This window comes from Mesitornis unicolor, unplaced genomic scaffold, assembly GCF_000695765.1.
Source record: "Mesitornis unicolor isolate BGI_N332 unplaced genomic scaffold, ASM69576v1 scaffold12690, whole genome shotgun sequence".
Taxonomy (NCBI): Eukaryota; Metazoa; Chordata; class Aves; order Mesitornithiformes; family Mesitornithidae; genus Mesitornis; species Mesitornis unicolor.
In genome coordinates this window covers 60,415-86,873 of record NW_010160366.1, presented here as the reverse complement: position 1 = coordinate 86,873, position 26,459 = coordinate 60,415, and the positions used below count along the sequence as shown (strand labels likewise).

The 26,459-nt window shown below is 38.2% G+C and overlaps 1 protein-coding gene across 1 annotated transcript in view; it reads left to right on the top strand.

The window, feature by feature from the left end:
• KIAA0556 (KIAA0556 ortholog) overlaps positions 1-25,830 on the top strand; it is a 57,132-nt gene extending 31,302 nt beyond the window's left edge. The window contains 13 exon segments of the mRNA XM_010189832.1: positions 1-97; positions 666-874; positions 5,340-5,415; positions 8,964-9,141; positions 11,638-11,803; positions 16,059-16,216; positions 16,532-16,596; positions 17,815-17,925; positions 19,755-19,894; positions 21,071-21,172; positions 21,825-21,985; positions 24,299-24,387; positions 25,775-25,830. The exon segment at positions 1-97 is cut by the window's left edge and continues 6 nt beyond it. Of these exon segments, the coding sequence (XP_010188134.1) occupies positions 1-97; positions 666-874; positions 5,340-5,415; positions 8,964-9,141; positions 11,638-11,803; positions 16,059-16,216; positions 16,532-16,596; positions 17,815-17,925; positions 19,755-19,894; positions 21,071-21,172; positions 21,825-21,985; positions 24,299-24,387; positions 25,775-25,830 (1,608 nt within the window).
• Positions 25,831-26,459: the final 629 nt, after the last annotated feature.

Genomic DNA, 26,459 nt, shown 5'->3' with positions numbered 1-26,459 from the left:
CACTCTTTCAGGGGTGTGAAAGACATTGTAATGGTGTTAGATGAACAATGCATCTTTAAAGGAGAAATTGCAAAAGCTTCAGGAACCTTGTCTGGAGGTATACTATAATTTCTTATTTTCTTTGCACCAGTATGATACAGACAGATACACTTAGCTTCTTTGTTATCACTTTCCACTTCAAAGCAAGCTGTCATTTTGTTTACTGTTTAGTCCTTTTAATTTCAAAATGTAATGCGAAACCGACTAATGCACACTTCAGTGATATTGTGAATTTTAGTAGCATGTAGAGCTAATCTTTATTCTTAATGATGTCTTAGCAACAAGACCATATTTCAATAACATCAGATAGTCACTGGACATTTAAAAGGTGCAGATTTTTGCCTGTTTTCACAGATACATCCTTTTGCAAAAGAGGATGGAAAAGCTTTTTTCCCATTTTCGTTTATATGTATTTGAAATTTGACCGAGTTCTCTAGGTTTTTCTGCTGTGCAGTATAAGTTTGAGAATAAACATACTGATTATATTGGGAGTAAGTATCAATTTACCATATATTGTGGTTAGACACTACTGAAAATTAAATGTAAAGAAGGACCAAAAATAGATTTTGTTACTCTATATATTCTTTTGTATGGTTTCTCCATTTAACTTGGTATGTTGCTTTCAGCTCTGGAGCACTTTGGGGATACTATATTGTTCACTACCGATGACGATATTCTTGAAGCTATATACTGCTATGATGAGACATATGATGGAGAAATGGAAAATGCCAGCTCCTTGAGATATGAAGAAGAGCTCAAGAGACCAACAACTGCTGATAGGGAGGGAGATGAAAGACCTTTTACACAAGCGGGGTTAAGAACAGCGGATCAACAGGTAGGTACCTCTGTGTTCAGAACTCTCTAGAAATATCATCTTTCTGAAACATAACATAAAAGTAGGAGACACTGATTTCCATGATAAAGCTCTGCATAAGAATTCATGCGTCTGTCTATTCTGAAGATTTTCACCAGCTCAATAATATCTGCAATTTTATAAGCCCAAAGGCTTCCAAATTTGGGTTTCCCTGATTAATTAATAAGACTACAAGGAAGGCTATACTGAATTGTGTATGTATTTTTTTCTTTACTCGGTCAGAGATTAGAGGGGGTTCTTTTTTATTTAGGCACTCCTGAAGGTTTATGCCACTGTCCATTATCTGTGCAATGAGTAGTTGTACTCTCTGTCACTTTAAACCAAGGATTTTTTCCTGTATTTTCTGCACAGACTATACTCTTGCTTATTTCTTCCTCCACAAATTAAATATCTTACATGAGAAGGATCTGGCATTATGTCATTTAATCTCCCCTTCCTAACCCTCTGCTTCTTTTTAACTTTTCCCTTTTTTGACTAGCATCTCCACAGGTCTATGCGCATTTTGCAGCATAAAAATGCCCCTTTACTGTTATACACAGTATTTTACTGCTTGGAGGAAGGCTGTATTTTCAAGCACTGGAGTCTTGCCTCATACCACTCCAGCCAAACAGTTCAGTGTCTGAGCAAAGGTCCTGCAATATTTTCCACTCAAGATGGTGTGGGGCAGTCTTTGACCTGATTTCCATCAAATCTTCTACCTTCTTAGATCTTCATGAGCACCTACTGTTGCTTCAATGGGGACACGTGTTTCTAGGGGACACACTCCAAAGTCACAGAATCATAGACGCATAGAATCATTGAATGTGTTGAGTTGGAAGGGTCCTTTAAAGATCATCCAGTTCAACTCCCCCCCACTCTGCAGTGAACAGGGACAATGTTACCAGATCAGGTTGCTCAGAGTCCCATCAAGCCTGATCTTGAATATCTCCAGGGATGGGGCCTCCACCACCTCTCTGGACAACCCTGTTCCTGTGATCTACCACCCTCGTATTTTCCTAATATCCAACCTAAATCTGCCCTTTTCTAGTTTTAAACCATTACCCCTCATCCTATTGCTACCTGCCCTAGTGAACAGCTCTTCCCCAGCTTTCTTATAGACGCCTTTCCGGTCTTGGGAGGTCGCTATAAGGCCCTCCCAGAGCCTTCTCTTCTTCAGGTTGAACAACCCCAACTCTCTCAGCCTGTCTTTGTAGGAGAGGTGCTCCAGCCCTTGGATCATCTTTTTGGCCTCCTCTGGACTCACTCCAGCACTTCAATGTCCTTTTTGTGTTGGACATTCCAGAGCTGGACTCAGTGCTGCAGGTGAGGTCTCACCAGAGCAGAGCAGAGGGGCAGAATCACCTCCCTTATCTGCTGGCCACATGTCTTTGGATGCAGCCCAGGATGCGGTTGGCCCTCTGGGCTGCAGCTGCACATTGGTGTCTCATGTCCAGCTTCTCAGCCACCAGTACCCCCAAGTCGTTTTCCTCAAGGCTGTTTTCCAGCACAGCATCTCAGCCTGTATTGGTAATGAGGATTGTTCCAGCCCAGGTGCAGGACCCTGCACTTGGCCTCATTGAACCTCATGAGGTTCACCTGGGCGCGCTTCTCCAGCTTGTCCAGATCCCTCTGGATGGCATCCCATCCTTCTGGCACATTAACCTCACCACCCAGCTTGGTATTGTCACCAAACTTGCTGAGGGTGCACTCAAGCCCGCTGTCAATATCATTAATGAAGATATTAAACAACATTAATGAAGATATTAAACAGCACCGGTCCCCGTACAGACCCTTGAGGGAAGCCACTTGTCACCATTTTCCATCTGAACATCAAGCCATTGACCACTACTCTCTGGTTGCAATCATCCAGCCAATTCCTTGTCCACTGAACAGTCTGAAGTCTGTGAGAAGATCCATAGCTGAATCAATCCAAATCCAGCTGGTTCAGCTAAAGCCCTCCCAGTCATGTACGATTCCTAATGAGCCTTGTGCTGTTGTCAAGCTGTCCTGTTCTGTCTTATTCTCTTCTCCTTGTGGCTTGTAATACAAAAGGAAATGTCACAACATTGGAATTTGATCTTGCTGAGTCAGTGACTCTAACACACTGACTTCTCTAGTGCTAGTTAACACTGGCAACAGTAATTTTGGTCCCATCTTTGCTTGTGGTATCTTAAACTGTCCAGACACCTTATGCAGTGCACGGTTTTGTGAACAGAATTTGAAGTTCACCTCTCTTTTCTTGATCACTTGCTTATTGTGAGCGTTCACCAGGACCTCTTCCATTGCAGAAGCCTAGGTGTGGACTGTCTTGTCCTTACTCAGAACCTTGACCTTTTATTTTGCTGTTCATCAGTGATGCTCTTCATACTCCTTTTCTGAAATGCTGTATCAGCAATGGAATAACAAAAGCTGTTGTGACTGAGCTATTGATCTCCCTGTCATTCTGAATTTGCTGGCACCGTCAAGATTTTGTAGGTGGATGCTTATGCTATTGGAATGATACAGATCTACTAGATTATTTTTCTTCTCCAGCATAACATTGTTATTCAGACTAGTATTGGGTTTGAACAGTCCCTGCTTGTTGATCATTCGACCTCTTTTCCTATAGCATGTTCAGTGGATGAAACAGTGTTTTAGTGCACTGACTAGAGAACTTTTCAAAAGCTGTTAGGGAAGTTTCTTACTTTCTTGTCGATATTATCCATGGTCATCTGTCTTTCCCTTGACTTTGGTAATCCTTAACATGACAGATTTTATAGCTACTCAGACCTGTAACTAGTGCACTTGACCCAACTCTGACTGTGGGCAATAGTGGATGCCTAGGAAAAATGCAAGAACAGAGCAAACACGCAGCGGTGTTTCTCTGATACACTCATCGAGCACTTAAAAATTTGTTTTACAAGAACTGGAAATGTTCACAAGCAGAAGTAGTTGAAGTAGTAGAAAATTAGACCATATCTGAAAGAAAAGATGGTGGGTACCAATGGAATGAAGGATCTGGGTAGCCAAGAAAGGAAGAAAAGGGAGAAAAGAGGTGATAAGGTGGCTTGGCACAGATGGTTTATGGCCTGCAAGGGAAGTCATTATTCTGCATTCTATTAAACAAGTAGCTTTATTGCATCCATGGGTTTTGATAGTCAGTAGAGTTGCAAATTCTCATTCCCAGGCTTGTCTTTTAAAGTTGTTGTGAGAAAAAGACATCAGACTTCAAAGATAGAGTCACTATTTTGTGAGAAATGTATCCCCAGGCGGAGGGGTTTTTCCCATCTTCTGTAGGTCATCTCTGTGTGCTTATTTCAGTGCATGTTTCTTGTTCAGTTTCACCTACTGAATTACCTCAAGGACATTTCCTACTACATGAAGTATATTGCAGTCTGGGAACATACTCATATAAGATCCAGGATGTTAGTGCTTATGTGCAGAGATCTGATATAACAGTAGAAGAAAACTGTTGACAAGGCTTTTATTTTTTTAGGCACAATGTAGGTCCATTTGTTATATTCTGGATGACAGGAAGTTTACTTCTGACAATGAATGGAACTATAAGGAATGAGTCTGGACTTCTAATTTCCTATTTGGCTTTTTGATTACTAATGAGGATTGAGCAGATGTTTTTATAGAACTACTTATAATAATGCCAAGATTTCATTCTAATCTGCTATTATTTTTGTTGGAGCTCAATACTGTGTATGGGAAGCTAAGATTTCTTCCCTTATGTGTAGCATTTTTCATTTACCTACAGTGAACATAATTAGCCATTTTATCACACTCAATTGTCTATCGACAGCCCTTTGCAGTTGTCCTTTGTCTTTACTATCCTAATTGCCCTGGTATCATCAGCAAATTTTGTCATCTGTTTATTCACTTTCTGGATTGCTAGGCAATTAGCCTGTGCTAATAACAGCATAGGCTGTTATTAATTAGTATTGTCAAAGAACAAATGCAGGCTTTTGAACAAGTTTGCTTGTTTGTTCTGCTCCCTGATTCTTGAGGAGAAATTGTAGTGACACTCTCTGAGGTCCTAACTTCTTTCCAGACTTCTTGTCCCTGCAACATATTTGCAACATGTTGCAAATAGACCATATGGTATTTACCTGCACTCTGCAAGTAAATAGGAGTGACAATGATTTCAGCCTCTTTGAGAATCAGTAGCCCACACTAGGGAGTCTCCCATTTAACACTCCTATATGCGCTATCAAAAAAACCCCCAAATACTCTTGACTTTCTAAGGATCTATATGATCTTTGAAATTTTAGGGCATATTTTCCATCATTTGCAGAACAGCCTGGGTGGTGAGGCAAAGGAGAATTTGATATACACAAGGCTGGACAAAAAAAAACCAACCCCAAACCAGAGAAACAGATAAACACCCCCCCCTTTATAAACAGTATGTCTGTAATGTATATATGGCTTGCGTCTTCATTGCACCTGTTGGTTTACTTTTTAGGTTCAAGAGCAGGTAATTCTGCCAGACCCTCTCTCTGAATGTATACTGAAGGAATCAGGAATAATTACAGGAAAATGTAAGTTTTTACATTTATTTCTTCCTTAACCACCTTCCCCCCTAACGTATTATCAAGGAGAATCTGATTTGTCAGAGCTATGCAGAACTTTGTGGCAGATGTCAGGTCTGGAAGAGTAAGAAGAGTAATTGAATATTTAAGGCAGAGGCTTTGTTTACTATGGCATTTAGAACATTATATTGTAACAGTTGGCTTTTAATCTCAGAAAAATAACACTAGCCATTTGCCTAGTCCCTGAATGGGATTTGTAGTAGCTGTGTCCTTACCCAGTAATTCTCTCCCAATCCTGTTTATTTATGTGAACTGTCTGAATTCCTCAGATCAGATTGACAATGGAACAAATAAAACAAGACCAGAATGTTATATCCATACTTAAACTACCTGATTTCTTTATCCTGTACAAAACCAGCTCTCTGTGGGCCTTTAAATTATTGTCCAGACAGCTTTGAGATGGCCCAGAGATTTCAGTATCAATTCCTGGTCCTTTGACCAGCTCAAGAAAAATTGGATTCTCGGGCTTGGAATAAAGTCTTTAGCGACCTGTGATGTGCTCTCGAAAAATACACGCAATGCTAGGGCTTAGTCAGCCACGAATCTGTGAACTGTACTAAACCTATGATCTGTGATTTATGACTTATGTACTATATCTACATCTGTGAACTTTATCTATGAATGTGTCCATGATCAATTCATATCTGTGGACTTAAGATGCCTTTCCCTCCTTTCATTTCTCAAAGTGGGTGAAAACGATAGTGAGGGTGTGATTCTGAGCTCAGCAGATGCAGTCTCTCATACTGACAAATATTGTTAATCAGCTGATTGGACTAACTTGGCTCTAGTTAGTCAGAGAGTTCCTGATTGCCATGCGTTCTTGCAGGAAAAGAGCTGGAGAAAGCTGGTTGTAGTTTAGGGAGACTTTCCATGTCTTATGAAATGCAAAAGAAACTCCAATTTAGTGTCTTACACAGACAAAAAATGCCATTAATTGCTACAAGGGTCTGTCTTTGTAAATGACCTTGCACAAAAGCAAAGTAAAAACCAGCTAGTAGCTACCACCTCATTTTTGCCAATGATTTCTATGTACTCTGTCCTGCCTGTGTATATCATTTCTTGTTCTCCTTATGCTGTGAGGTGGTCTCTTAGGCCTGGAATGAGAGTCCTCTTGCTTCTTCTTGTTTTGGGAAATTACTGGGAATTGTGCAAAACTTAGGATCAGTACTGCTGATCCTTAACCTGCTGCAGGTAGTTTTCATCTCTTTCATTCTGCTACTGGTTATGATGTCAAGCAGAAATAGTGCCTCAAAGTGTGATGATCACTGGTACAAAGTCTGGCTAGCGGCTGGTTACTAGAGGTGTCCCTAAGGGATCAATACTATAGACTGCACTGATTAATGTGGTTTTTGAAGAACTTGGATGGTGGGATAAAGTGCAGTCTCAGCAAGGTTGTGGATGATACCGAACAGAGGGGAGTGGCTGATATGCTGGAGGGCAAGGCTGTCTTTCAGAGAGACCTCAACAGGCTGAAGAAATGGTAACCTCATGATGCTATCTAATGTAACCTCATGAAGTTCAGTGCAAATGCAAAGACCTGCATGTGGGATGTAATAACCACAGGACAGGCTGGGGGGCAGCTAGCTAAGAAAGTAGTTTTGCACTGAAGGGTCTGAAGTCCTTGTATGACCACAAGTTGAACAAGAGTGAGCAGTGTGGTCTTGCAGTGAAGGCAGCCAGCTGCCTCTTGGGATGTAAAAATAAGGGTGCAGCCACCAGAACAGGAAAAGGGATTGTTTCCCTTCATTGGACACTTGTGACCCTGTTTTTGGAGTATTGTGTTAAGTATGGAGCTCCCTAGGACAAGAAGAAAATTGACATCCTGGTGTGAGTCCAGTGGAAGAGGGTGACCAAGATGGTCAGGCAACTGGAGTACCTGACATTTGAGAAAAGCATGAGAGAGCTGAGTTGGTTTATTCATCCTGGAGAAGAGAAGGTGAAGGGGAGATCTTACTGTCTGTAGCTATTAGGAAGGCATAGAGAGGACAGATCTAGGCTGTTCTCAGAGATGGACATAGGCTTGGGTTGAGAAGCAGCAGAAACAACAAGGTAGAAAACAATAATTTTGAATGGAATATTAGGAAATCTTTTTCACCCTAAGAACAGTCAAACACTGCAGCAGGGCTGGAAAGAGGTTTTGAAATCTGCCACCCTTGGAGACATTCAAACCTCCACTGGATAAGCTGGGAGACCAGATCTAATGAACATGCTCTGAGCTTGGAGTCAACCTAGAGACCTCCAGAGGTCCCTTCTACCTTGCATCATTCTGAGGTTCTATGAAGGTGTGGTGATGTGAACACTAACCCTTGTGTGAGTAGGTGCTTCACCCTACCATGTCCCTTTTGTTTGAAAAGTTACTCTGGTCTCACCTGAGAATTCTCACATGCTTGTACACTAAGCAAGTTTAGTCTCAGCATGGCCTTGGGAAGAGCATCCAATATCACTGTAGCCATCGCTCCAGACTTGTCAGCTAATAGAACTATTTATTTCTTGGTGTCCTTGCTGAAGAGATCTTACACCCAAGTGAATTTATGTTTATATCAAGACTTAGTCTCCTGTAAATTGCTGCAGCTATTTATAGGTAATTGGGCTGGATGGCTTAATAGCTTTAATACTTGTTTGTTTTACAATGCATCATGAGTACTGGTGCTTCTTTAGACATTATCCAACCTGATTATTTCTGGGCTTCTGTAATGTGTGAAATGAAAGGTATTTTTAGTTGAAAGTGATGGATTTTTATGGAACTTGATCAGACTGAAATATTACCTGTTACATCTCTATATGTTATATATGTTTTTTCAGTAAGGTATGAAACAGGTGGAACTGAAGACAATAGTTAAATCTTTTGTCTACCCAACTTTTCTTTCTTATTTATTTCCTGGAGATGCAGGCTAATCAATGCTGCTGCTTTTCACTGATGCTGTCCCATTAAAATACTCCTATGTGTCCAGTTCTGACATGAAGATAGTAACTTAAACACATTAGTAAACCAAATTTGGTTTTTGGTTTAACTATGAGTTGATGTTCTCTACCAATTTATGGATTGACGAGAGGCTGGATTTATGAGTCTATATAGTCATTTAGCTGGCAAAAGATGATAGATAGGCTTCAGAGTAATAGGTCTTCTCTGTCTGCATAATCACAAAATCTGTCATGTAGCTGCTTAAATGTATTGCTGAATTACTGTCAGTCTGCAATCTTTGTAGTGAGATACTTGATAATGTGCTTGATCAGGGGTTGTATAGTTTTGAGTGAATGAGCTGTTCGTAGCCCAATAAAGAGGTCTAACACAGATTTACAGAGATATTGTGCTATTCTGTGGCAGTAGGCATGCAAACCAGGAGGCATCTAAATACAGCATATAAAGTTAATTAATCTAAAACAAAATACACATGCTGCTAATCGTTGGGGCTTGTGTATGCATGCTTGTATTGGCTCCTTACTGCAAACTAGTATGTATGTACATAGATATATTATGCGTGTATTCTTTTATATAGGCTTGCAGCTGAATTTCACCATGACCTGGGGAGACTCTCATTACCTTGGACTGACAGGACTTGAAGTGATAGGAAAGCATGGTCACGCATTAAAAATAAGTGCAGAACAGATTTCTGCTTCACCTCAAGACTTAAATGATCTTCCAGGGTATGCGGGAGATTCCAGAACGTTAGAAAAGTGAGTAGCAAAAGAGTTGGATTATGCAAGCATTTTCTGCAGCGCTCTTTTTCTGGTTTTTTCCCCTTTGTACCAGTTTTTCCACCAAGTCTTGGAGTGTATAAATTTTGGATGCATTTTACATCAAACTTTATTACGTGATAGAATTACATAAAGTTTTATTATGTTAACACATGTTAATGCAAATACGATTTTCCTACCATCACTGCTCATTCTTGGATTTCACAAACTACCCAGGAACAGCTTGTTGTAGAAACATGAATGAAATGTTTCCAAAAGATAGTGTTTGAGTTAGGAGATGATAACATGCCTGGTTGATTTCTCTGCTGAGGGCTTTCTGGGAAGGAATGTGGGTGTAGCATCTGTCTATGCATATGCAGTGATATTTATGCAGGATTTCTGGATAATTTCAAGGAAAATTTTCAAGTTAGCAAAGAGTGAGGATGTATTAGGGAACTGCGGAAATAGGTGCTGGTTTTTTGGCAATTTGACAGTTGGGGTTTTTTTGTAATTCCAATGAAGTTTTACTCAGTGACAAGGATATTTCCTCAAGTTAACTTGTACTTCCTAAATGGCAGCAGTATAGAAAATGTAGGCTGTAGGTCTGGAGAGGGCTTGGCATTTGTTGTTACTGAAGCTGCATCCTGTTTTTTGTGCATCATACCTGGATTTTAAAGGGCATTTTCAGTTTTAATCGTGTCCTTTGGCATGTTTATGGTCTGTGAATAAGTTTATGAATTAGGACTTCTCTTTTCAAAGTCTTTCTCAAGTCTTCATTAGAATCTTGGATTTATCTACACGTACACTAACTCTGTTCTTTGTAATATCTGCTAATATGACTAATACAGATGTCAAGCTTATTTGTATATAATTCCTCAGTTCTTCTGCCTATTTGTATGAAAATTTCCTGTGGCCATCAAGATCTAAAAAAATCTTCCCATGAGATACCCTGTGATGAAGAGGTTCTGGTGGTGGAGTCTCTCCAGACTCCCCCGTGATGAATCCAGATGCAAAGAAGTAATTTAGCTTTTCTGTTGGTGTCTTGCCTTCTCTAAATGCTACTTTTACAGCCTGGTCATCTGTTGGTCCTGTTGACACACAATTTCTGGGAGGCTTTCTGCTCCTATTGTATTTGAGAAATTTTATTTATAGTACCTTTTCCTTGCTAGCCTTCATACTCTTCTTTGGTTTTGGCCTGTGCATATGCATTTAGCCTTCCAGAGTTTATGATTCTATCAATTTAGGTAGTTTTGATCATGGCTTTTGTTGAAAGATGACTTGTAATAACTTCCTTTATGCTGCCACTGAGCCAGGCTGGCTTTGATTTTTTCAAGTCCTCCCTCTTTCTAATGTCTTTCTTAGTAAGTGGGATACATTTGTTCTATGCTTCCAGGATGATAACCCTTAATATTCTCTCTGCTGTAATTATTTTATTTTATTTTGTTGCTTCTTTTTTTTTTTACATACTTCATCAGTTTTGCTTAAGAACCTTTTCAGACACAAGAAATTGTGTTGTGGTTTTCTTTGGCTTTTGATATTTCTGCAAGAATGTTGAATTTGAGTACATTGTAGTGCTCTTCAACTGTAGCATTTGGAATAGGTCCTGTGTACTATTCAGCACCAAGTCAAGGATTATATCTTCTCTCATAAGCTCCCTAATCAGTTCCTCTGTAAAAAAGTCATTATTCAAATATTTTTTTTTAAGGAACTGCCAAGTCTGGCACTTGTTCTTCCATTAAGCTTTAAATAAATAGTAAGAACATAAGGCAGTGTACAAAAGTAATTACAGTGGGCAATTAATTCATACTCTCCTTTACTCCATCTTTGAATGCTGTATTCTGTGATAGAAGTATATAAAGTCAGTATTCCAAAATGAGGAAATAATGGAATTAACTTTATCTAGCCAGCCTGAAGTCTGTGCTTGTATGAAAAGACATTGTCATGCTGGTAGAAAGCTTTTTTTAAAAGTAGGAGTGTACCTAACTGTGCGCTTGAAGAAGGATGTAAACAAACTGCTGCTTCTCCTGGTTACCCAGCTGCCATCCGGCTCCTTGTGGGCTGCAGTTCAGTAGCATTGGCATAGTAACGCACTGCAGAGAGTCAGGTACGCTTGTTTAGGCACAGAACTGTATTAATAAGTTATATTGTTTCTAGGCCTTAGAGTTTTGCCTTTGGCCATTTAGATACAAAGGTAGTTGAGCTTTCCTCTGCCTGCACCTGTTCACAAAGGGAAAGCCTAAGGATTTTTCTGTGTTCCCTCAGATGGATCCAAATAAAGAAAATGCTACTGCTTCTTCCCCCACTGTCTTTAATTTAACAATCACGTATTATTTTTGATGTCTACTGTGCTTTTTAATTGCATTCACATGGGCACAATAAGCCCTGGAAGCTGGAAGTGCAATTTAGAAAAAAATTACCCTGTAGTAAAGTACCTGATTTTCATGAGAAAAGCAAGCTTTTTTTTTTTTTGCCACTAATGGATTTTTCTCTTTGTAGGTTAATAGATGGCACTAATATCACAGTAGAGGATGACCATATGTGGCTCATTCCCTTCTCTTTTGGAGAAGATCATCTGCTCACAATCCATTTTGATAAAATTGAAAATATTGCAGGGCTTCGTTTTTGGAACTATAATAAATCTCCGGAGGATACCTATAGAGGGGTAAGTAAAAGAAAAGGAGCGCTGCCAGCAAAATATACAGCAGTGCATTGGAAAATTGGTACTGTGATAAATGAATATAGCTGCCTTAATGGAACACCATAAATCTTTCTAGATTGTCTGAGTCTGAATTTCGTAGCAGGTATAATGCATTTCTGTCTCCACAAACAGCAAATATTGAAAAAAAGCCAGAGATAGTTTAAAGAAATCTTAACAGCTGATTTTTCTAAGAGACACATACAAGAGCACATATTATTTTCAAGATATATGATTCTGAAATGGTACTCTCTCAGTGTGTACTATTTAGGCCTACCATATGATTATTTCTTGGAACATAGGGAATGGTGGAACAGGAGGTGCTTCTCCAAGAGAAATCCTGCTTAGGACAGTTACAGAGGGCCATCAATTAGTACTACTTGTTCCAAGAAACAAGAAGAGTCTCTAGAACTCTAACATTTATTAGGGGAAGTTGACATCTTCAAACAGTTTGGCTGAAGTAGTTCAGCTAAAATTGTATATCATACCTGCTCTCTTCTTTTTCCAAATTGCTTGCTTTATATTTTTTTTCATATTGAATTTTTGGAATTGACTGCCAATAGACAGCTGTTGGAGATCATGTTACATCTTGCTGGCACTCTGGGTTTGGCTGTTCCTCATTTCACTGTTTTTTCTCTGAAAATACATGTAGTGTTAACAAAGAAGTAGTTGCTATTCACTGCACAGAAAATTTATGAATCCATTTCTTTCTAGATCTTCCCCTTCACATATAACTGTTGTATTATTGATGTCCAAACTCAGTCAATAGGTAAGAAGAAAATTGTTAGGATTTATTAAACTAGAGATAGACAGGACAAAAGGATTGGCAAAATTCTGGGAAAAAAGTCTAGAAGTTAAGTTGGAGGCATGGATCCTTCATAGAATTGAGTAAGAGAGCAGCAGAAGTTGCAGAACTACTTCTTAGTGTAAATTTGCCTTCCAGGAATTGCTTTATTATGAACATTACATAAATAAGGAGGTGTTGCCTCTCTTCTAATAGCAGCATGGGGCGTTATTGAGTGTCAAAGACTCCCCGAGGGCCAGAGCGTAGGATCTTTTATTTAAGCCACAACTTATCTAGAGATTTTAACGTATGACGCATGATTTTGTAATACATTGCATTAACCCAGCAGGTTTGACACATTGGGTTCAAGGAGCATGTTGAGCTTACCATCAAAATATACCCCTTGTATAACAGCTGTGGGTTATTAAGTAAAATCTGTCACTTAATTGATATGATTCGACATGAAGAAAGGAGTCATGAGAGCCGCATGGCTGTGAGGCAGTATGCAGTGATGGGAGACTTTCAATACTAAATTTGACAAGGCCCGGACCAACCTGATTTAGCTTTGTGGGCTTCTCTGCTCTGAGCAGGAGCTGTGACTGGAGACACAAAGTCCCTTCCAACCTAAATCTTTCTGTGATTCTGTGTACAAAATGAAGACCTTTCTTTAAGTGAAGATGTGGAATGTTTTTTCACTACTGTTGGAAGCCCATGCTTCTCCCCAGAGCTGGGGAGAAAAGTTTGAACATGAATTTCCATACCGAATCAGCTCCCTGTATGTGTATCTCAGTTATTGAAGGAGAGAAAGAAATAGCCAAATTCCTAAAATATAACATGGTATTTGATCTCTGGAGGCCAAACCTAGAAAGAAAAAAAGACGAAAGAAAGGCACATTTTTGCAGTTTACTTTGCTCGGTAGAAAAAAGAAATGAGTCTCATAAAGTATGCATGCAGGTGGCACAGCTGTAAGTCCTGTAACAGTGAGTGCAATTTAAATAAGGAGTTCATACCTGCAGTCCTTTAAAAGGTTGATATAAATTATTTGGAAAATTGAAGATGCAAAGTATCTGCTGGGCCACAGTAAAGAGGCTTTTGACTGCGAACCTAGGGCATCATCATATCTGGCTCTTGAAGTATTGCTGTTCCTTCTAAGAAACAGTCCCTGGGTATGAGAGAACGATTGGCTGGGCAGCCGTAGACCAGTGGATTCTATTCACAGCTTTAGTAGGAGAGGGCGATGGCAGTGAAATGTCAAAATGAAGGCTTGTGTGCTATTTCCAGCTCTATGAAAAATTACCTTGTGAAAGCTTTGTTATGCGATTTGTAAAACGCTATGTGTGACGGTTGAGAGCCTTCTCAGATGATGAAAATTACTTAGAAATGAGGGCTATAAAGGGCACATAAATATAAGCAGCTGTGGTATAATAGGTAAGATTTCATCTCCCAAGTCTCTGGACTTCCCATTCAAGATGTGTTTCCTAAACTAAAGTGAATTTCAGTGGATTTTTCACTTCCTTTCCTTAGCCTGGCAGACTGATTCAGTTGGAAAGTGAAGTTTCTGATATGAAAAGGATATTTCTTTTCTTTGCTCCCAAGCTTATTAAAGATGAAACCAGAAATAGTTATTTCTCTATACTTGGTACTCATACAAACATTCCCTCCTAATTAATCTTCATGCTGTTTGGAACGAATTGCGCATGAGCACCTCCTCTAGTCTAGTGCAATACCTGAGGTTTTCAAATCAAGAAATGTTTATGTAAAAAAAAAAAAGTCCTGAAAATTACTTGCATTTGGGATATTGCATGTGTAACTTACTGAAACTGTATTTGAATAAAAAATGGTTTACAAATGGAAAAAAATATGAAAACTGTTACGGATATCATGTCACTGATAATATACGTGCTTGCAGAAAACTCTGAATGTTTTTAAGTTCTTCTCAAGTAAACGCCTCAAATGGGAACTTTAACTATAAATATTGCGTGTATATTTTTAATAGAAATCTTAATAATGAAAATAAAATATTTGCGTACCAAAAAGTAAGATAACTTCAAATTATCATATATACATCAGTCAGTATAAAATCCAAAGATTAGAAAACTGACTCGCGTTACCTTTAGACTTGACTAAGTCTTCTGTTAACTAAATTAATGTATTTTGGTTCAGTCCATTAATCAGCAAGCTTTAATCATAATACCAGTTATAAGGCCGTCTTGTTATATTTTACAGATATTATTCCTTCCGTAAGCAGTAGTTAGTGAAAGACTCCATGCTGCTTGTGATTAACGTTAAGTTGTATTTAACATATTTCAGAGGGAGATGCAGTGCTAATTGTTATTGCATGATTTAATTGTTATGTGACTGGGATCATACATACAATACCAGGTGATGGTAATGCAGGAGGCCGAAGGGACCAGGACTCCTGCATTATCTGAACAAGTATGCCTGAATTATTTACCTTAGCCTTCAGAGATTGTATAAGATCTGCAAGCATCTGTGATGTGGACACGGCTCTATTCTTTCTACGTGTTACGAGTACCTCTTCTTTATTCATATGCCCTTAGGTTACATGAAACACTGCTTTGTAGATGAGTTTGTATGATCCTGGAAAAGTCCAAGTGCCACCTGCCACAAAGATAGATAGAACTGGTGAAATAGAGGCCTTCTATAAATGCAACAGAGACACAAAAGAGTCTGCTCTCAAAAGCACCACATTATATGAGTTCTTAAAGGCTCGCTTCAGCCAGTGCTGAGCAGTCAGGCCTGATCTAGCAGTGCATTCAGGTGCAGGCTGACCCTAACTGTCTCCTCATATCACCTCTGTGACATATGCTGATTTGAAAGCCAAGTCTCTCCATTCTGTTGATGTGTGTACGTATTGCTGCAGGCCCAGAAATCATAGACTCAGAATCATTTAGGTTGGAAAAGACTTTTAAGATCATCGAGTCCAAGTGTTAACCTAAAACTGCCAAGTGCCACTAAACCACGTCCCTCAGCGCCACATCTACCCATCTTTTAAACACCTCCAGGGATGGTGACTCCACCACTTCCCTGGGCAGCCCATTCCAATGCTTGACAACCATTTTGGTGAAGAAAGGAAGCTTCAATTTGCTGAGGTCTAGTGAGATGCAGTAACTGAATGCTCTCTTCAATGCGTTTTTTAAAATCTTTTTTCCCCCAAGTCTTCACCTCTCCCATCCCCATCAATGTCAGCTATGATGCTCTGAATTGCACACTATAGATTGCCTCTGGTTTAAGCTTTTTTCTTTTTTTCCCCCCAAAGTATGTCATACTATAGAGGAATTAAATAAATAAACAAAATTATTGAAAGTTTTTCAGCCTCTGAAGTGAATGCAATTGTTTTGGATCTGTTTTAATTTATGTCATGTAATGTCATGTAACACATAACTTGTCGTGTTATGTTATGTTATTTTAAACAAGGCCAAGGTAGTCCATGTGTTGCTGGATGGTCACAGCATCTCCCCACCAGAGGGCTTTCTTATCCGCAAGGGACCAGGCAACTGCCATTTTGACTTTGCCCAAGAAATTCTCTTTCTTGACTACCTGCAGCCCCAGCTGATCAATAAAGTACAAAGGAGGTAAAGTAGAATTGTTTTCCTATCTGAACCACGCAATATGTCTTAACTGTTCAGTATTCTTTCATACTCTCTGTTGAAGCCAGTTGTATGAGGCACCTGGACAAAAATATGAAACACTTAAAGCAAAGTGTTTCATTGGGTTATAACGATACACTGTTAACCAGATTTTGTTGAAATCAGAGGATAATCTTATCGCAGGCTGAGGGGTCAGGGGATGGTGTTTGTGGTTTTGTGGGCTTACTTCTTTGATTTTGTTCTTTTCTGAATGAGCCAAGAGTGCATAAAGAAACTATTTTGTCTTCCTTTGTTTGGCAGGACTGGTTCAAGGAGAATGGAACACGCCAGCATGGACTACGAAGCACCATTAATGCCATGTGGTTGTATCCTTCTCTGTCATTTTCTCTCTTGTTGTATAGAATATTTTGTAGTTATATTACTACAGTTACAAGTTGTGACCTTTTTGAATCCAACAGTTTCTGGTGGTTTAAGAAATTAACGAGACATCAAGAATATGAGAAAGGCATCCATTAAGTCTGAGTTAAGAATAAATAAATGGAACATAATATATGAATGTGTGACCTGTTTGCAGATACTCTGGTAGCTTTTTCTCTTGCCTTTTATAATCCTTTCAAGCTGGAGCTAGAGGTCCATTAGCGCAGAATCCAGCCAATTTATGAAAGCTAGAAGTAGTCTTTGTATTTTTGCATGTCTTTGAATGTTTGTCTCATTTTATGTCTTTATTAAGGTTGACCAGAACTGTGTAATATTTTTGCCATTTTTCTTAATGTTTGTGAATTTTTAAGCCTACGTTTTTCTAAAGAAGCACAGCACAGCGTTTTGTGATAATACTTACTGTTGTGCCATCCATCTATTTGACAGACCTTTTAAATCCATTAGGCTATTCTAAACAAGTTTGCAGACAATGAAGTCTCAACAATACTAAATTCCTGCCAGTTTCATGAAAATCAGTGTCTGGGTAGAGGAAAGAGGGACAAATGAAGTTTTGTATTAAAGAAATGGACAGCACAGACTCTATCATTACATTGTCTGCCATTCAGTTTAGGGGCATATTTGCTGGCCAGTTATCACCCATATAATTCAATACCAGGCAAAGGCAGGAAACATAAGAAGGGAGTATAGGCTCCAAATAGGAGGTCTGGTATTAAAAAGTTGCAGTGTAGGACACTACACTAAGTAAGGAGGTAGGACACACACTAAAAACATTCATTAGTTCTTCATCTGATGGAAGAACATATATGAAGATATACATAAGTGAACATGTACGTGTATGAACATATGCAGGTATACTTTTGCCTGCTTGTGACATGTGCAGATGTTCATCTGTGTGTGTGTATTATCAGTGATAGAAATGGCAGACTTAAAAGAAAATAGTTTATTCAGAGATGTTTAAGACATAGTAAAGTCAGAAGGGAAAACTGGAATTTTTTCACTCATTACGTACCTTGCCTAAGCTGCAAATAAGGATGTCTGACATTGAGATGTGGGCTGCACAATAATTTTTGAAACTGCAAGTTAAATAGTCTGTTAGGACAAAGTATCACTATCAAATTTTTCCTTAATAGCTTTTTGCTTTTTAGTTGTTTTCCAGTTTCAACTTCTGACAAGTTGGGGTGATCCATACTACATTGGTTTGAATGGACTTGAGTTGTTCAATGAACACGGAGACCAAATTTTACTAACTGAGAACAGTATCCTTTTACAGACCAAGAGCCTTTATCCCTTTCAGATATGCAGTTTGCTCACTGGCAAATGATCATATGGCATCAGTTGCTACTTCTTCCAAATTCCCAGTTCATCCCACATGATTACTCTGCACGTATTTCTCTGTATTTGTGTGATGATACTTGTTTCCGTATGTTTTAATGTATTCTATATACTTTCAGAATATTTCTTTCCTGAATGGGATGCACCAGCAAAGCAGAGCAAGGTTAGCGAAGGGAAGTCTTAAGAAGGATATGGTATTTTTTGCTATCAGCATTTATTTCTTCTATAGTATGGAAGGACCAGAAAGTTTGATGAGCTATAAATTCATAAGAAAAGGTTGAGCCCGGTTCTTTGTTATGAAATCTTTCATTTTGCCACAGGAAAGAAATCTTTCATAACTCTTGTTCTGGAGCCTTAGGCTATTCTAGACACCTGATCTGGTCGTGAAGAAAAGCTCTGAGGCTGAATTTGATTCAGTGTTCCCTGGGTAACCAAGAGAGGGAATGAAGGATGTGTCTGAAAGATTCATAGTCATCAGGGTTACACCTCAGTGCCCTGTATCAGCTAAAGTCACTTAAGATCTGAAAGCTTCATACCCCAATGCATAATTCATGTCATTCAGTCACGTGGAAGAAACAGTTTCTTGGCCAACTAGATAAAAAGCATGGAAGCTACATAAATTGTATGTCTCTAAGGATCCTTGTTGCCTAATAAATAGAGGATACAATGAAAATGTAATAAAGGCTCTTTCCTGAGCGCTATTTTTATTTGAGTCTTGGGTGATGCATGATGAACTTGAAACATCAGTAATGGAGAAGCAGCATTTTGAAATTGAAAAGCGATGACAGATTGTTTTTCAGAATAGGAGATCTAACATAGCTTTTAAGTGGTATGCCTTTACTGTACAGTACAATGCCAGGTAAAGATACCTCAACTTGTTTTGAATGATTGCCTGTTCCTGCTTGTACACTAGTGTTGCTTGGATATATTGGGATCCACAAAAGAGCGTATTTGTCTTAGTGCAGTACTAACTGTGGTAATTCAGTACTGAGTTTGGAGCAAGCTTTTCTTGAACAGTTGAGGCATTGCCGTGTTAGTTCTTAAATTCTTCATATATGCTTACAGACTCAGGCCTCTTAGAAAGCAGGACAAGGGGAAATTAATGTCCCTTAACTGAATTGCTAGGGATCTATAATTCTGAAGACAGTGCCATGCATCCACGTTTCTTTATGTGTCTTTAACATACCTATGTTTTTAACATAAATGTTCTCTTACAGAGAAAATCTGGTGACCTAGAAGGCCTGTTCAGTAGGAGTTTTAATCTTTCCTTGTCAAAAAACTGAAAGAAGTCCTTACTAGACAGATACTGAATTTATCACAGACCTTCAGGAACTCAAGCAAAACCTAGTCTGACTGATGACTTCCTCCTGCACAGATACTTTTCTTGAGATATGTATCATATAAGGAATTTTCACAAGTTCATACCAAAAACCAGGGCTTTGTCACAAAATAAAAAAAAGCTTCATTGATGAAGTCATAAATACATAATTGAAAATAAATTAAATGCAGCTTGTTAATTTATTTCTATTTTTAAAAGAATTTTGAATGCCGGAATCTGTAAGGGTTGTCCTGCTTTTAAGATGTGCACCCAAGTTTCTCAGCTACCTATGTGAAGTACTCAGAGTATTTTTAAGTTTTACTGCTGTAGTGGCACATACTCTCTCATGGAATCTGGAAGAGCAAGCACGAACTTTTAAATTTGGGGTTTCTGAAATGTACTTTTCAGTTATTTATGCTTAAAGATTTTTTTCAGATATTGCAGCTTTTCCAGATAGTGTCAACATTTTAGAAGATATATCTGGAGACATCCGAACTCCAGACAAACTCATTGACAGAGTAAATGACACAACTGATGGCAGACATATGTGGCTTGCACCAGTTCTTCCTGGTTTGGTACATTTTCCCTTTTCATTCTATTTTAATGATGTACATAGATGTAGCTAGAATCATCAAGGAAGGGGAAACTATACATAATTTTTAGGTAAATTTGATACTAGTAAATGATGCTAAATGACTGCCTTTTAGAAGAAGTTCTTTTTATTCCAGTTTCTCTTCACTGCGCAGATAGCAGCAGTATAGATTTCCTAAGTTTGTAATTTCCTTCTGTCTCCATGGTGCAACAGCAGCAGAATTTCCAAGGCTAGTGTAGATATTTTTTCCGTTACTATGATAAAGATACTAACAAAGTAGTTTAATATGTTTGTTTTCTGCAATAAACACCTTTCAAACCAGAGCAGGTCAGGATCTTAAAAAACAAAGAATGTTATTCCAGCAGTGAGAATGAGATTTAAAAGATCACAGCTATAAACAGTTTTATTGATCACATCTACCTCTCTTACAGTAAGAAAAATGCATAATTATTTAATACAGCTGTCAGTATCTTCTCCAGTGTATCAAAGGATTAAAACTTCAGAGGATGCTAGAGATGAAGGTTAAGATATGTTGGCCCAAAGTTGATATAGTAGCTCATGAAAGGAACAGCAATAGAATTAACTGTAACAGGCAGGCTTGGTTTTCTGCAGCCTAATCTTTGGTCTTAACATCTTGACATTAATGTCACTGAAAGTAAAATTGTCTCAAGCAATAATTGTTTAGGAAGCATCAGAAGAATTGTCTCCACATTCCCATTAGTATACCTCACACAAAAATTGCAAAATTTCTGCAAGAACTTTCAAAATCAGGGGATATAGGAGAAATTTTAGACTTGCAAATCAAAGGGTGGATTCCATTTATATGTGGTGGAAAGGACTAGACTCCAATAGGGCAGGACAGAATAGAAACCAACTTACCTTATGCTGAAGTACACATCTATTTGGTTGATGAAATACTCTTTAAAAGTGTCTCTCTACCCCTCCTCCAGTTGACCAGCAGTCCAGGATGACAGGCTCTGGGGTAGAGACATCTGTGGTTTATCAACAGAGATGATAGCTGAACTTAAATCCTTAGCATCCATTATCTGCCTCTAGTTATATATCTTTAAATACAATCCTCTTTTGATGGAGCATGTGTAAGATTTTCATTTCTTTGGGGAATTTGTGCTCTTAAATATAATTTAATTCTCTTTTACAGGTGAATAGGGTGTATGTAATTTTTGATGTACCTACTACTGTGTCAATGATCAAGTTATGGAATTATGCCAAAACACCTCAGAGGGGGGTGAAAGAATTTGGTGTAAGTAATTTTTGTATGCGTTTTGTATGTCCTGGTGAGTCAGCTTGCTTGATTTCTATACTTATTTTCACAGTTTACTGAAGTGTAATTCCATATAATCTCAAAGGATAGGATTCATCTCATTTAACTTTGCATTTAGTATTAAAATGACTAATCTATGCCAGTCATTTGTCCTCCCTTTCTTGTCCAGGGAAAGGACACTGTATCTGATTTTTTTCTTAGATAATTGTCTTCAGATAGGATAATACTTTCATTTTCCCACTGACTATAGAGCAGGCCTGGAAGACTAGTTAAAACTAGAAACCCAAGTTTTAGACAGCTGTAATGGAGTGAGATTCATTAATTCCCAGATTTACGAGTGATTCACTCCAGTTAATAGAATGGCAATTATGTGAAACATGAAATACATTTTTAATTACCTGCTTGAAAGTTGCATTAGAAACATCAGTGAGAAGATAAAAACTTGAAAAAAAAAATCAAAACCCAGCAGCAAATAGATAAATGGAAGTTTTAAGGAACAAAAGGTAAACTAATGACCAGACTTGTGAAACAAATAGGGCAAAATGATTTCTAGTTAATTGACAGAGACCACTGCTGAAAGCAATGCCTGACTTCTAGATGATTTGTTTGTTTGTTTCTTAAATATCTTTAGCTTTTGGTGGATGACTTGCTTGTCTACAATGGGATTCTGAATATGGTGAACCATGTAGTATCAGGCATCCTACCAACCTGTGATCCAGTGGTCCCGTATCACACCATTCTCTTTACGGATGATGAGAAGATTTGCCGTCAGGAGAAGAGAACTGTTATTAGGTATGTGAGTAGATCTTGACTGGAAGAAAGAATCTTGTTTTCAAAAAACGTTTTTCTGTGACTAATGTCAGCAGTATGTATATTACTATAGAAAATTCCCTTCCAAAGCAGAGTCAGCCACACTTAGTAGGAAATAACCAATAGTTTTTTTAGATACCAGCTTTATCTGTTAACATTTTTTTAGCACTTAATGAGGTTCATGATTCATATTTACATATATTTTCATGGAATCCTATAGTAATAAACACAAAAGAAAGAAGTTAGGCTTCTTTAGAGAAGAAATAATAAATCCCAATGATACTACATGGAGGAAAAAAAAAGTTAATGAAAAAGAATCAAACATCAAAAGTCAAGAAAAGAAAGTCCTCTTATTTGGTACCAATCCTAATTAAGAAACCAGAAGTCTACTATTTTATCAGCATTCTGAAATAATGAACCTCTTAAAAGAGAAATGCATTCAGAGGAATGACACTTTGAAACCACTGAGTTGGCAAGCTCACAGAAAATATGATGAAATGCAGTGAAATGCACTTATATTTAGAAGGTCAGGATTGATAGGGTCTAAAAAGCAGTCCCTAGCAAGGAAAATAAAGATTGAATAATTTATTTTAAATGAGATTGAAAAGTGAAAAATTGAAAGCTTATAGAAAAAAACACTTATACATTGCACAGATAACAAATAGAATGTCTTGCACATACATCACCTGGAAAAAAAGGGAACAGTTTTGCATTCAAAAATGACACATAATTTGTTCAGAATAATGTTCAAATATTTAAAAATAAGTGGAAGGAACGTAAGCTGTCTTGATTAAGAACAGAAGTTCACATTTGCCTGTGGGGTTTGTTTTTCTGTGGCTCTCTAAAGCATTGGCTGTTGGCCACTGGTACTGTCAGATGTTGAAATAAATTATTATTGTTTGGATGTGTTGTGTTAGACTCATGTTCTTGTACAAGTGGCTGTGTTGTCATGGTAGCATTTGGAGATAAACAATTTTTCAAGTGAAAAAGTTACTGAAATTAAAATGTCTGGAGGAAATACAAGTTTTGAGAAAATGTTCAGTGGAATATAGTAAGGAGGAGAAGAAATGAACCTTTACAGCTTAACATCTTTCTATGACTAAAGTTATTTTATTGGAAGCAGAGAAGCAACAAGTCCAATCATAAATCTTTTTCATATGACTTCCTTTGCATATATTTTTAGGACATATATCCTTTGATTTAGTTTTAAGAGGGGTATACTCTTTGGGTCATGCAAACTGCATGATCTGTTTTCCAGCCAAGAACATGCTGAGTTTCCTCTCTTCTAGACTTCCTCTGCAGGAGCTTTCTTGGTCTTTCTTCTTGGCCTGTTTTGCAATCTTCTTCTATTCCCTTTTTCCACCTGGTACCCAGCTGAAAGATAGGGTACTTTAGCAATAGAAGACAAGTCCCTTACTGCGTGCTGAATAATATCCCTCTGTTTTAAAAATGTTCTTGAGCTTTTATATAGTGTTACTTCTAGTTTGGGCCTATTCCTTTTCACATGTCACTGTTCAGTTTTTTATGAACCCTGAACTTGAGTCTGATATTATCATCAGTACCTTAAGTTCTGATTTACTTCAGTATCGGTTTGTCTGTTTCACTCAGACAGTTTGAGGGACATTATGTTTTTCTCCAAAAATAGAAACCTATTTTGTGCTGTACGTACGGTTCTTTTTTTCCAGAAGTATGGATGTTTTGTTTCTGCCTGTGTGAATGGGAGATGTTATTAGGGATGTTTTCTTTAATGTTCAATTCAGCTCATATTTTTTCTCTAATTTGTTTAATTTAATTTATCTTTGAAGTTATTACTACTTTCCCCAAAAGAAATTGTTAAAATTTTGGAGCAGCCTGCAAACAAAACTTGTCAGAGTAAATTAATTTTGTTTAGTTTAGAAAACTTTCAAATAATGCTCTGTCAACATTGCAAAACAATGTTAAATTACTTATAAGGATTTTTATACCCTCTTTGCACTGCACTGATTTAAAATATCACTTTGGTTAATGTGGTTCAAGCTGTGTAGGCAGGTAAGAAAATCGTAGACTGAACATGATATTTCTATTTGAATGTATGCCTGTATGAATGCCACTAATTAAAACTGGCAAGAAATCCTTCAGGTGGATGCAGACAGAATACCTTGCCTTTCTAGGTAGTCTCAAATCAAGTGGAGGTTCTTCAGAGCTTTGTTTAGCCTCCAGGACCTAAATAACTCGTTCAGTAACCTTTTCCATGACTCTCATAACTTTTCACAACATTGATTATTTTGGCTATTGTACTGATTTTAATCTTTTCAGCAATCACGTGGGAGATCAGGATGTACGAATGATGAATGAAAATGAGATTGTCACGAACAGCAGAAAGAAGCAGGCTGTGGCTGATCCAGGTTAGTTCTGTCTTCTGCAGTTTTCTTCTGCTCGCTTTCTGCAGAGACCGTACGGATAATAATGAACATTGTTATAGACCTAAACTGGGAAAAGTGGAGAGACTTACACCTCTTTTATATATTTAGCTCTACTTTTTCTACCGTAGGAAGGCAAACCAGGAGTGTCATACTCTGGTGGAGTTTGATTCTATATTTAAATCTGAAAGTGGATGATATAAATCAAAGACATATGTAGTATGTAGCCATAGCTTATACCAACACATACACAGAAGTACTCAGAAAAGAAACTGACTGAAGAGAAACTGAAAACTGGTGTTAATTGTACAGGTTCATAGATAGCTTTTGGAATAGTAGACTTATTGCATCCCCACTAGTCTTGTAAGCAACTTCAGAGATGATGCATATGTGTCTCAGAATTAGCTGGTTGTTGCTTCTCAAGCAAATCCAAAGTCACAATAAGTGTAACAAAGGGGAAAACATGTTGACTTTATTCCTCCCACTGTCTTTCTGGTTGGTCTTTAGTCTTACAAAGTGATAATTAAAAAGACAACCTCTTTTTTCCCAAGGAGAAAGAGTAGATTGTATTTATAGTCTGAAGCATCCCAGTCATTCATTGTAAATTACTGCGAATAGCTCCCTAAATACATTACAAATTCTCAACCAAGCTGGTATATTCATGATTAGTTTTCTCTCCTGAGCATGACACTTTCTCCAATTAATTTCTTCAGAAAGTGTTACAGAAATTACTTCATGGCTTTTAATAACAGTTCTGTAGGAGAAGGGCTTGAAATGCCATTGCCTGTACAAATACAGCTTCAAAGTTATTAGTATATTAGCATTAGTTGTGTCAAAAGCATTTTGAACATCCCTGTGCCTGTTGTAATGGCATCCTGGGTTCCAGTGCAGGCATACCCTATGTCCAGTAAAGAAGAGCTGTCATTGCCATGGCCATCACATCTGTTGTCCAAGCATTAAGCACACAGAATGCCTGTGAAGTCACCAGCTGAGGAGTGCCTACTGTCACCTGCCTCATGTCTCCTCAGCAGTACTTACTGACACTAGCCGCAGAAGTTGATAACAAGGATTCATAGCATGATTTGGGTTTGAGGAGACTTCAGGGGGTCCCCTCCTGAGGGAAGGTCCAACCTCCTACTCAGGACAGTGTCAACATTGAATTCAGTCCAGATTCCATAGAAAAGCAATTCCACAGGGCTGTGAAAAAAATGGCACCACTCACTGTCAATGTAAGAAACATTACTGAGAAGAGTAGCTTAGCTTTCATTCTGGGATGGAAGGAGAAATGGGCATGTTTCTTCCTCGTTTCAGTCTGTGGCTTCACTGTTAATACAGATACAGTCTTAAAACAGCATTCAATTTTCCTTAACAGCTCTGCGTCCAAAAACCTGCATGTGTGAAAAAGGACTGCAGAGGAGGAAAAGATAACAAGGAATTGTGATTGGAAAGTCCTGTAAACATCCAGCCCAAAATACCTGCTCTTCAATACATGTATCATCCAAATGAAAGATTTTCCATGTCTGCTGCTACTGAACCACCTCCTGTCTTATGAGAAGAATTTTTATTCACTACAGGAAATCTTCTTCAGTAATGAAATTTAAAGCACAAATTCAGTTTTCTGTTTTATTTTCTTAATTGTCATTATTTGACTGATTTCCACTCCCCCTCCCACCCCCTCAACTGACAATCCAGGGAGGAAGGAACATAACGGAGTGAGTAAGAACCTTATTGCTAGCTGACAGCTGTTCCTGCCAAGTACCAAGAACCTGGGTGAAGCAGGATCCTCCACAACAAGAAGCTTTATGAATATTTCTTAAGCTTTAATTTCTAAAGCCTAGCTGGATGATCACAAAGCTCCTCAGTGGAAAGAAATATCTGCTTTTTATCTGTTGCCTGTAAATAGTTCTTTGGGAAATGCATTTATTGGAGGAAATATTCTTTACCTCTCTGTTTCTGGGCTGCCACTGTGCGTTTTGATACCATGGGTCTCTCCAGGGGCTGACACAGTTTCTGACATCTGGAGAAGTTTCGCTGGGTATGGACAAGTGTGATGAATG